Raw genomic sequence first — 12,510 nt, 5'->3', positions numbered from 1 at the left:
CCACCAACTCAGTGGGCTGCTCAACACTTTGTCCCGCAACACCTGTGAGAGGAGGACACATGCCTGTTACCAGGACCACACTCCTGAAGTCACATCACTGTTAAAAATGCTTCTTCCATGTGGTCTCAGGAAAACTGCACTCACGAGGAAGCTGCTTAGGCAGAAACAGAGTGGTTGGCACCTCCAGAGAAAAATCGACTAGAAAAGACTCTTTTGTCACAAAAGTTAGAAACTGTGATCATCTAGCCGGAGGAAAATTATTTTGAAAATTCCCAGTAGCATTTGCTATTAAGTTGAGACTTACCTCCCACCATCAGTGAAACATAAAGAAGGAAAAGTCCCCCCATCTGCTGCAGGGCACCACCAGCTGCCCACTTCTTCCTGGCTCCTGAGACACTGGCCTCTGCAGGAGGCCACCCCTTCACATTGTCTGGGTGAAACTCAGAGGGACCCAGGGGAGGAGCTTCTTTCTCAATGGAAACTTCAAGCTTCCATAGGAGCAGTCTTGGGGTTCCTTGCAGGACTCTCTTCCCCTGAACATTTCTACTGACTTCTCCACAGGTTTTGATCCTGGAATTCTGGTGAAGCTTGCACAACAGAATCCAGTGCACAAAATAGAGAAGATAAACAAGAACATAAGGTAAAGCCATTCTCCTCATAGTAAGGGTTGAGGTTTTATGTGTTTGTTTAGTTGGTTGGTTGATTGGTTGGTTGGTTTGGTTTTTGTTTTGTTTTGTTTTGAGGGGTTGTTTTTTTGTTTGAGGCAAGGACTCACTATGTAGTTCAGGCTGGCCTTCAGCCCCTCCTGCTTCAGCCTCTCAAGGGCTGGGATTACAGATGCACCATGTTTTGCTCCTCATACTGTTTCTTTTCCCAAAAAGATAGTGTTTTAAGAGAAACTTTTAAAAATTGCAGTTGTCAGTGGGTCGTGTACATATTGTGTGTGTGTTGTTTTTGTTGTCATAATCATTGTTTGTGGCAATAGGAAACAGGTAGGAGAGTTTTTCAACTGTCTTTCTCTCCAAAAAGAAGATCAGAGACTAATTAAAAGGTCAAAATAAATATTTTATATGTCTGTCCACAAATACACAAGTCCTCCAAAAAATGTATACACATTTCAGGAAAAGAAAAATAGTACGATTTTTCTCAGCAGATGTTGTTATCCTCATATGGAGGACCCTAAAAGATGTTGTGTATTACAGAAAAGCCACTACACTTCCAGCCCTTAGAAAAACATGTGAAAATGCGTGTACAGCAATCCCAGTGACCAAGCCCAATGACCCATACAGTTGTTTGCTGTACTAATAAATATCTGGAAGCTAATAGCCACCACTTTGAGGACCTTTTATAATTGTAGGGGTCGTCAAAGGTAATTTATATTAATTTCATGATGTCACAATAAATTTAGTATTAAGATATTTGTACAAGTTTTTCTTTTCCTAGTGTGTATACATTTTTGTGGACTCTTTATATGTGTGTGTGCATGTATATTTATATATATATATAAATACAGAGGAAGAAACTGAAAAATAAAAGAAACTATTAACATCAGTTGCTTCAGAGGGTTGGAATTAAAAGAGAATGGTGAAAAAGAATAACCTTCCTTTGTACATCTATATTTTGTTTGACTTGAGATGCTTTTGAGTAATAAAATGAGAACTTGAAAGAAAGAAAGAAAAAGAAGACAATAAAGGAGGAACCCTAGGCTGGAAAAGGATTGGACAGAAGAGGAGGGAGAAGTCTGTATTTCAAACTATTTTCCAAGTCTTAGTTAACTCTTTTTGACACATCATTTTTTAAAACTTATGGATGCTTTAAATATGGTATATTTACTATAGTAATTTATATCCCTCATAAACCCTCTGAACATTTCTATTTACTCCAATCACGGGATAAAGGGTTTTAATAAAGGTGATACTGTCATCTTGTGGCCAGATGTAGCATTGCAATTTTACACACACACACACACACACACACACACACACACACACACTTTAATCATTTTCTTCCTTAGTAATTTAGAATTTAAAGAAATCTTAGAAATCATCCAACTTTTGTTTGGTTACACGGAGGATTCTAAAGCTTATATCATAGTCCAGGCTCCCTTTACTTTATTTCTAGCCAAATCCCCAGTGGTTTTTTGGTCAATACTATCTTTTGTAAAATAAATAAATGGATTTCCAAAGCTACTTGCACTGGCATATGCTATCTGGACCTGAGGACACATATGAGAATCAACTTGATATCAAACATACTCCAGACAACTTTAAACAAAGGTTCATATTTGAAGCCGCAGTTCTTTTTGTCTTTCTACTCGCAGTATTTAATATGTGTCATAGTTTTCCCTGTTAACCCATTCAAAGAGATATATTAAGAACCTACTATGTGTGGGACACTTTTCTAGTACTGCTTGGGATTCCACAGATAGCAAAATTCCCTCTTCTCATGGAGCCTACACTCCAGTGAAGGAAGACAATAAGCAAACCACTAAACACCCACAAACAAATAAATGTGAGCTGATGTTAAGTGCTACTACGAAGAATAAAATAGAGGAGGAAGGTCAAGAAGGACTTCCCTGATGAGGCGATGTCTTCACAGAAACCAGAAGGAGGTGGTAGACGAATCTCAGTGAGGTTTTGAGGAGAGATGGAGATCTCTTAACATCTCCAAGAAACTAGAGGCCATCTAAAACCACACTGATGAGATTATTCCCCAGAGCTCCATTTCCAGGGATCTGCTAGGAATGTTGCCCTCTCTCTCTCGCTCTCTCTCTCTCTCTCTCTCTCTCTCTCTCAAAACAAAATAATGAGAATTTGGGGAGAGAAATTCTCAGTAGGGAGCTACTTTGGAGTAAGACTTCCCTTGAGCTTAGAATTTGTCTTCAAATCTCTAGGCAGTGTTGTTTATTTTTCCTTTCAATCAGAGATAAAGAGGCAAAACTGATGAAAGCTGTTGTGAAGTGTGACTCGAGGCAAATAGAAGTCACACTCATCCAAGAGCCCTGAAATGCAGACAGGTGCTCGCAGAAATCCCGGACACTTCCTCGCTTGTCAGACTCCTAAGGAGCCTTTCCACAACAAATGTGGGAGCCCCATACAATAAACTAGGCTGAACCTCTGAAAGACGTCTCTACCTGTGAGACCATTCCACTCAGAAACAGCCAACCTCCTCCGCAGTTCTGCATTTCTGCGCATGTGAGTCTAAGATGATGGAAAAGCTGTGCTGAAACATGCTCCATCCAAAATACGGCAGCAAACTAACTTTGAATTTACCGACTTTCTGTAATGGTAGCCGCAGGTTAATTTAATCGGTCTGTTTTCTCTGTTTTCTTCCTCAGCTCTTTCTCTGATTGCCAGGATTAAATTCCTTCTTTCCAAATATGGGCAGTTGCCCTTTGAGTTTAAAATGGCTCCAAAAAATCAAACCACTATTTTCTTTTCATTTTCTCTTTTTATTCGGGTAGTGACAGAGAGAAGAGTTGGGCAATGATAAAGTCACAGGGGTCATGAAGAAGAGTCTTTGTTAATTGTGTGAACACAAAGACGGGCCTGATTCACAAACTGTCTGTTCTCCCTTGAAGAGAGCACGAAGCACCTTTCCCGAAACAAGTTTATTCTTGTTTATCCTTTGGTAAAGGACAAGAATCCACTCTGTGAATTAGACAAAGCATGGCCAGGCCACCTCAACTTCTGTCCCTGTCTTCTACTCCACACCCTAGCTCTACAGGATAACTGTGCGTGAGTGATGCCCCTTTCCAGAAAAATTCAGGTTGAGGCTTGTCCCACAGGGAAATAGGGGTCCTCAGGGCACAGTCCATGTGACATAACACTGAATCAGTCTTTCCTGCTCCATCTTCAGAATTTTCTTGTCCCTCGGCTTAGAAGGTCACTGTAGAAAGCCAAAGTTTCCAGCAGCTACCTGAGAGCTTGCCCTGCTGTGAGCCACTGTAAATGGAAAGGCTATACAAATGTGCTCACAGGGCCGCACAGAAAGCAGCTAATGCTGTGATCTCATGACCCATAGGGGTCTCGACAGTGTCCTCGTCCCTTCATTTACATTCTCAAGTCACTTACTCCACACCACAGCCCTTTCCCTAGAGTTTGCAAGATAATTGCTTTTCAAAAACTTGAAGGAAAAAAATCTTTTTTTTTTTTTTTGGTGTCACTAGATTGTTATTTTCAAGTGCTTTTTCTATTGAATTTTAAACTTCCGTTATTTTTGAGTGAAAATTTAGATGGTAACCGTTCTCCAGGATGATCCCATAATCCCAGCCCTTGGGAGGCTAAAGCAAGAGTACCGTCTCAAATTCAAAGCCAGCCTGGGTTATATAGTGAGTTCAAGTCCAGCCTGAACTACATAGTGAGACCCTGTCTCCAAAAAAAAACACACAGGAGAAGATAATTTATGATTAAGCAAAATATGAATGCATCTCAAACCCTAACAGGGGGATCTTAATCACATGCCCTGTTTGACAGAAACAGTGAAGTAAACACATTTCTTGTCATCTGGCTCAAAGAATTGAAAATCCTTGAAGCCCTTTATTTTTTTTTCTTTAGGGTCTTTAGAGAGTTGTGATATAGATATATAGACACAAATTTATTTTAAAGACACTAAAGATCGGGTCATGTTATATATACATATTTTAAAGGCACACAAGATCGAGTCATTTGTAAATAGTTTTACAATAATAAAAACTCCTCTAAACATTTACAAAGAATCCAATCTCAAATAAGTGGAAGACATAAATCTAAATGTTACGCTGTAATAAATGCAATAAATAGCATGAATGCTCCTTACAACGTTACAGAATGTTATACTTAAACTAGATATCTATTATTTAGTGAAGGAGATGATTCCTTGCCCTAAGTCCAAGCCATGTGGGCACCGGGATTAAACCAACAAAATTAATCAGAGAACACTGGATCAGATCAGTAGTAATTGGGACTAGCCCTTCAGTCAGCTGTTTAATCATTCAGGTGATAGTTATTTATCGTGTTTACTGTACTAGATGGGGCGACTAACGGGTGAGATGAGTAAGAATTTAGGCAATGGCAATATCGTGTGATCCATGCTCTGAGAAGTATAAGCATGGTTCCCCAAAATCAGAAAGACTTCTTGGCGGTAAAGACTTTGCCACGGAATCCCTCTGGGATTCAGGACTACCTAGAGGAAGGGAGCGGGAAGGGTAAGGGGTGCATAGTTCTCATGTTGGTTCATGCTTCTGTGAGACCCCTAAGCCATCCCGTGCAACTAAACACCGAGAAGAAATTGCAAGGGGCATGATAGGATGGTAAATAAAAGCTAGATAATGAATATCTGCGGTTTTGTTTTTGTTTTTGTTTTTGGTACCAGGGATCGAATTTGGGACCTTGCACTTGCAAGACAGTTACCGGAACCACTAAAATAAATCCCTGGCCCTTGAATGCTGTGTAAGGAGATAGAATTTTAGCTGGGGACAAAAAGGAATCATTTGTGCACCAGGGATTTAGCTCAGAGGCTCCTTGCCTGCCTTGCTAGCACAAGGTCCTAAGTGATGCTAAGTAAAGAAGAAAAAAATTCAATGTCATGATGGCAGAGTATTTGTTCCATACTGCTCAGTGTCAACCTTAATCTCTCACTTACTCCCTTTCAGTTGGAATTATTGGTCCTTCTCAGTAATTCACATGTTCCCTTGTTCTTTAATCTGCCAAATCCTGCTTCTTGGAGTCTCCCAAAAGACATGAGATTCTATCCAGTAAGGAAATTAACCAGCCTCTGAAGGAATTTCCCTGTAATATAAACCTAGTAGTCAGTGGTGGTGACATGATATCCGCATTTCAAAAATTACACAATTTCATTTCTATCATAACACCTCATCATTAATCATCCAACAAAAGCACTTGCTTACACCATCACTGTGCCGTTTTCCTTGTCTGACTCCACCCTTTATCTTAGCAGAACACAGAAAGGCATGAGAAGGAGCAACAACACATCGCTGGACACAGTGGTGACTGATTTCATTCTCCTGGGCTTGCCTCATCCCCCCAAGCTCAGAACTCTCCTCTTCCTGGTCTTCTTCATCATTTACGTCCTGACTCAGCTGGGGAACCTGCTCATTCTGCTCACCGTGTGGGCTGACCCCAAGCTCCATGCCCGCCCGATGTACATCCTTCTGGGTGTGCTCTCATTCCTGGACATGTGGCTCTCCTCCGTCATCGTTCCTCGAATTATTTTAAACTTCACTCCGGTCAGCAAGACCATCTCATTTGGTGGCTGTGTGGCTCAGCTGTATTTCTTTCACTTCCTAGGCAGCACTCAGTGCTTCCTCTACACCTTGATGGCCTATGACAGGTACCTCGCAATATGCCAGCCCCTGCGCTACCCTGTGCTCATGGATGGGAGGTTTTGCACCATCCTCGTGTCTGGAGCTTGGGTGGCCGGCTCCATCCATGGGTCTATCGAGGCCACTCTGACCTTCCGCCTGCCCTATTGTGGACCCAATCAGGTGGATTATTTTTTCTGTGATATTCCTCCAGTGTTGAGACTGGCCTGTGCTGACACATCGGTCAATGAGCTTGTGACCTTTGTGGACATCGGGGTAGTGGCCGCCAGTTGCTTCATGCTGATTCTGCTGTCCTATGCCAACATAGTCCGCGCCATCCTGAAGATACGCACTGCCGATGGGAGGCGCCGGGCCTTCTCCACCTGTGGCTCCCACCTAACCGTGGTCACGGTCTACTATGTCCCCTGTATTTTTATCTACCTTCGAGCAGGCTCCCAGAGCCCCCTGGATGGGGCAGTGGCTGTGTTCTACACCGTGGTCACACCTTTACTGAACCCCCTCATCTACACCCTGAGGAACCAGGACGTGAAGTCTGCTCTGAAGAGGATAGCAGCGGGTCGAGGGAGTGTGAATGAAAAACAGTGAGCACAGGCTCGGCAGCCACCTCATCACCTCCCTACCACTGTGTGCAGGGGCTGCTGCATGGGACAAATGCTCAATAAGCTAGTCATAACTTAGGCCGAATTTCATTCTAACTGGAAGAAACTTCTCAATTCCTTGGACCCATGGTCTTGTTAATCTCATTAAATTGGCTCAACTTGTTTATATTTGTTTAAAAATAAATTGCTACACTACTTCTGCCACCTCTCACTACCTTGTGAAATTAGAAAAGGGCTTACTAAAATCTGACTAGGATGAAATGGAAATATGGTATACTACAATATATGAAAGGAAAAACACAGTATAGCACTACCCAAGCCCCTTTTTTCATTCTCCTTGGCCTTAATCCTACAGTGTACTGTGCATCTTGACTTACCCTTGCCATGAGTATTCCTAAGCACTTAAACTTTAAAACTCTAGATCATTTCTATTTCCTTCTGTCCCTCACCTTCCCCGTGTGCTAACATTTCAAATTCTGTCTCCTCCACCTAAGGAGTGTCTCTCTTAATTTCTAGTCTTTTGTCCTTCTTCTCCTCATTTATACCACAAGATTACCCTTCTGAAAAACAGAATCTGCAGGACTCTCCTATGTATATAGAATAGAATCATATTCTTTAATCCAAAACTCTAAGTGCAATACAATCTGGACTCAACATACTTTTCTCGGGCCGGGGATTTAGCTCAGTGGTGCCGCCGGCTGCCTGGCAAGTGCAAGGACCCGAATTCGATCCCCAGTACCAAAAAACAAAACAAAACATGCTTTTCTCTTACTATATCTCTGGACTTCTTTCCTTCCCCCACCATCACTGGTTATTGCCACTGCTTGATCACACACAAAGCTTTCCTGCTGCTCTTTTGCTCAGTCTTCTCTTTATCTCAAATATACTCCTTCCCTTTCCATACTGGCCAAGTGAAAACTAATACTTCCTTCAGATCCATATAAAACACTTTCTCATCAATTTTCCCAAGCTGGAAATACCTCCTTTTCTCTTGTATTTTCATAGCTTTCTATCACATCACCTGCCACAGTCTGTCAGGTATTAGACTCCAAAATGCATCTGTTTTCACCCCAAATAGATTGTGAGTCCTTAGCAGGTACATAGCATTCATTTGTATTTGCCCCTCTCCCCTAATAATTAAGAACAGATGCATATTAATGGTTGTTCCCAAATTGAAATAGCACAGGAATAGACCCCTGAAATGTATCTTAAACAAAATAAAGAAGTATGTCCGTTATCTGCCTGTTAACTGTCCTGGTCTCACCTGGAAAGACAAGAGAACATTCAAAAGAAACTGAAGACAAAAGACGCAAGTGCATGGCAGTCAAAAGCAAGTATGGACAATTCCTTGGGGAATAGATGAAGAAAAAGTAACAATTTTTTTATTTGCTGACATATTTTTCTCTTCTTTGGATGTGCGGTGTCATGCTGGCCCATCTTAACAATTAAATGAAAACAAGGGCTTTAAATTCATAACTATAGAAATATATCATTATAAGGAATCATACTCTGCCACACAGAAAGGCCATAATATCAGAAAGGGTATACACTGGGGAGAAATTAAGAACAGCGATATAGGGTCCACAACAATTTGTTAAGCTTGAAACATCTTAGCCATTGATAATCACCAGCTGGACATTTATGGTAACAGTTTGGGGTTTTTGTTTGTTTTTTTGTTTTCAGTACAGGGGATCAAACTCGGGACCTTGTGCTTTTAAAGCAGGCGGCAGAACCACTGAGTTAAATCCCCGGCCCTGCCAGCTGGACACTCGAAAGATATCATTTGAAATGGAATCTAGAAGTCTTTGAGGGGTCTGACGGCTTTCACGTGTCACTTGAGCCCATGTGCCATATTGTTGTGAAAAGAAACAAGATCTTAAGTCGGGGATTTAGCTCAGTGGTTCCACGACCTGCCTCACAAGCCCAAGGACCTGAGTTCGATCCTCAGTACAAAAAAAAAAAAAAAAAAAAAACAAACCGGGGATCAAACTCGGGACCTTGTGCTTTTAAAGCAGGCGGCAGAACCACTGAGCTAAATCCCCGGCCCTGCCAGCTGGACATTCGAAAGATATCATTTGAAATGGAATCTAGAAGTCTTTGAGGGGTCTGACGGCTTTCATGTGTCATTTGAGCCCATGTGCCATATTGTTGTGAAAAGAAACAAGATTTTAAGTCGGGGATTTAGCTCAGTGGTTCCACGACCTGCCTCACAAGCCCAAGGACCCGAGTTCGATCCTCAGTACAAAAAAAAAAAAAAAAAAAAAAAAAAAAAAAGACGACGAAGAAATAAGATCTTGATAACACATGTAAGTTAATCCACAAAATGTAAATACTGTTAGGGTCATACATACAAAAGCTAAGTTCACCAGTAAAACAGAACTGATCTTGAAGGGTACTAAGCAATGATTTCATGTTACAGAGCTCTTAGAACTTGTCTAGCTTCAACATAAAGGTATGAATCAAACCATGAAACCCTACTTTACAGCACAGTAGTGCTCCATTGCGTATAAACCTTTGCTTTATCCATTCGTCTCTTGACAGACATACAGGCTGCTTCCAAGCTGTAGCTATTAGGAATTGTGCTGCTATGAACATCGGTGTGCATGTATCACTGTAATATGGTGATTCTAACTCTGAAGGGGAATAGCTGGGTCAAATGGAGTAAATTAAATACACAGGCTTAAATACCACATGGTATCTCTTATATAAGAAGCCCAAAATCTAAATAAAGAGCAAAATGAAAGATAATAGGAGGTAGGAAGATAGATTCTGTTCAAATGAGGAGATGGAGAGGTGGAGGGAGGGGGAAAGGACAGGAGGAAATGGGATGAAACCAAGAATTAAGGTGTGCTATGTACATGTAAAAACTCCCAGCATAATGGGACACTTAGCAAATAGGAAGAAAAGGACCAAAGGTGTAGGGACAGTGAGAAGGATAGGGAAGGGGGAACAAGGGAAAACGAAAAATATATGAGAAAATGTAAACATGGAATTAAAGTGTTTGAAAGGGGGGAGGGGAGGAGGGGGTGAAGGGAGGGCAGGGACAAGGGGAAAAAATGAGAATCAAGACCTATTATGTAAAGGTACAGAATCCCAATGATGAATGTAACTGTATTGTATAGATTGTACCAATAAACTCAAAAAAAAAATTCGTTCGCATTCTGATCTCTATGCAAATGTCTACTAATAAAAAATAAACAAAAGAAATTTTTTTAAAACCTGAAATCCATTCAAACTCCAAAATAATATAAACAAACCCAAGGCTGCACCTATACTCACTTCTGTTTGCTGTAATAAAACCTGGGCTCCTTTATTTCCTGCCTCCTTTTCCATAAGGAAAAGCTTCCTGCTTTATTCCATTAACTTTAAGGTAATTTGCATTCCTCTAAAGAAACCAATTCTCACTAAATATGAAAGATTAGTGGGTTATTCTTCCCATGGTATCTGACATTGATTTAGTGAAAGATAGCTTTACTTCAGTGATAGCACGTTTTTGTGAGCTATAGCAACTACCAGGTAAACTTTCAGCATATCCACCCATCTTAGAAAGACACCATCATGAAAAAAAAAAAAAGAGCAAAGCTTTGAGCTTGCTAATCAAATACTGATTCCACCTTCAGAATGGATTCGCATTTCATTAATGGCTAAAGATGTTGAACATTTTTTCATATATTTCCTAGCCATTTGTACGTCCCTAGAGACATACCCTTTCAATTCATTTTCCCATTTATGGACTGGGCTCTTTGATTTTCAATGTTAAGTTTTTTTTTTTTTTTTGGTTCTTTATATATTCTAAACATTAATCCTCTGTCAGAAGAGTAACTGGCAAAGATTTTTCTCCTATTTTATTCACTCTGGTAGTTGTTTCCCTTGCTGTGCAGAAACTTTTTAATTTGATGTAGTTCTGTAGTATGGCCATTTTAACAATATTAATCCTGCCTATCCCTGAACATGGGGCATCCCTCCATCTTCTAGTGTTTACTTAAATTTCTTTTCTTCAGTGTTCTAAAATTTTTATGGCAGAGATCTTCACCCTTTGGTTGATTTGATCCCAGGCATTATTTGAAGCTATTGAAAATGAAACTGTTTTCCTGATTTCCTCCTCAACTAGTCAATTATTGTTGTATAGTGTGACTGTTGCTTTTTTAATGTTAATTTTATACCCTACTACATTTTTTGATTCTTCTATTGGTTTCAGAAGGCTTTGGTAGCCCCTAGGATCTTCTAAGTTTAGGATCACATCATCTGCAAACAAGGATAATTTGACTTCTTTCTTTCCTTTTATTTGTTCTCTTGCATAATTCCTCTAGCTAAAATTTTAAGAACTATACTAGAGAACAGTGGTGAGAGTGGGTACCATCGCCTCCTTCCTTATTTGAGAGGAAATGCTTTCAGTTTTCCCCTATTCAGAATGGTGTTGACTGTGGTATTGTTATAAATGCCATATTGAGGAATGATCCTTCAATACCTACTTTCATTGTTTTTTGTTTTATTTTGTTCTGTTTTGTTTTCCAGTACCAGGGATCGAACTCAAGACCTTGTGCTTGCAAGGCAGGTGTGGCCCCACTGAGCTAAATCCCCAGCCCTAAGACCTAGTTTCTTTAGGGTTTCTATTATGAAAGGATGTTGAATTTTGTTGAAGGCTTTCCTTCATCAATTGAGAAGACCATGCAATTTTTATCCTGAGTTCTATTTTACGTGGCATATTACATTTATTAAACTTCATTTGTTGAAGCATTCTTGCAAACCAGTTTGATCATGGTGTATGATCTTTTGAGTGTATTACTGAATTCGGTTTGGAAGTATTTTGTGAAGGATTTTTGAGTCTATGGTCATCAAGGATATTCATCTATACATTTTTTTGTTGTAGCCTCATTTAGCTTTGGTATCAGAGTGATGGTGGCCTTTTAGACTGAGTCTCAAAGTTCCTTCCCTTACCATTTCATGAAATAGTTTTATGAGCATTCGTGTTAATTCTTTACTAAAACTGTGGTGAAATTCAACTGTGAATCTATCTGGTCCTAGGGCTTTTATTTGCTGGAGATCTTTTTTGTCTCACTGCTGATCTGTTTCGGTTCTTTGCACCTTCTTTGTTCAGTTTTGGGAGGTCATAAGTGACTAGAAGAAGTAGATTTTAGCAAAACAGTAAACTAATTTGAAAGTGGTGGGGTTCTGAGTCTTATTACATCTGTTCAGTATACTTTATTTAATTTAAAATGTGTATTTAATTGCAAATTTATATCTTAATTGCAACTTTAACAAAAAGGTCGCAGAAATTCTGAAAATTTAACGATCAGCAATTGTAAGCCAGTTTAAACTTTCCAGGGCACAATGCATTCCAACTGTGGGTAAGAGCAAGTCAACCCTAACGTCTGCATGGCACCGTTATCCACATGGGCCAAGGAACCAACGAAACCTGCCATATCTGAACAAAGAAGAACAAGCACCCAAGGAACATGCCAATAGTGTGTCACCATCCTTCTCCCACTGCCATGAGACAATGCAGTTATCCAAGACTTTTTGCAACTGGCGGCAACTAATTTTCATCAATTAACCTAGATTTAGATGACTTTTTTTTTTTTTTTTTTT

General features: G+C 40.2%; 2 protein-coding genes across 3 annotated transcripts in view; both read left to right on the top strand.

Moving 5' to 3' along the window:
* The first annotated feature begins 572 nt into the window (after positions 1–572).
* Positions 573–7,000, top strand: LOC104871758 (olfactory receptor 10G2). 2 transcript variants are annotated; one of them, XM_010637816.1, is made up of 2 exons: positions 573–640; positions 5,938–7,000. In XM_010637816.1, exon 2 carries the CDS (start codon positions 5,951–5,953, stop codon positions 6,905–6,907), a length of 957 nt encoding a protein of 318 aa, XP_010636118.1. In that variant the 5' UTR covers positions 573–640; positions 5,938–5,950; the 3' UTR covers positions 6,908–7,000. The 2 variants fall into 2 exon arrangements, with proteins under 2 accessions (XP_010636118.1, XP_010636119.1); XM_010637817.1 differs by having other exon boundaries at positions 583–640; positions 5,935–7,000.
* The window catches only part of LOC104871757 (olfactory receptor 10G2), an 18,299-nt gene continuing 6,390 nt past the window's right edge, over positions 602–12,510 (top strand). The window contains exon 1 of the mRNA XM_010637815.2: positions 602–640. The gene's annotated coding sequence lies outside the window, so the exon portion shown is untranslated. The remainder of the gene's footprint in view (positions 641–12,510) is intronic.

This window comes from Fukomys damarensis, unplaced genomic scaffold, assembly GCF_012274545.1.
Source record: "Fukomys damarensis isolate Sample0158 unplaced genomic scaffold, DMR_v1.0_HiC HiC_scaffold_17, whole genome shotgun sequence".
Taxonomy (NCBI): domain Eukaryota; kingdom Metazoa; phylum Chordata; class Mammalia; order Rodentia; family Bathyergidae; genus Fukomys; species Fukomys damarensis.
The sequence above is the reverse complement of the archived record's forward strand: the minus strand, read 5'-3'. Positions and strand labels throughout refer to the sequence as shown.

What these genes read in the sequence shown, in the direction of transcription:
- LOC104871758 (XM_010637816.1), top strand. Translation starts at nt 5,951, where the DNA reads ATGAGAAGGAGCAACAACACATCGCTGGACACAGTGGTGACTGATTTC.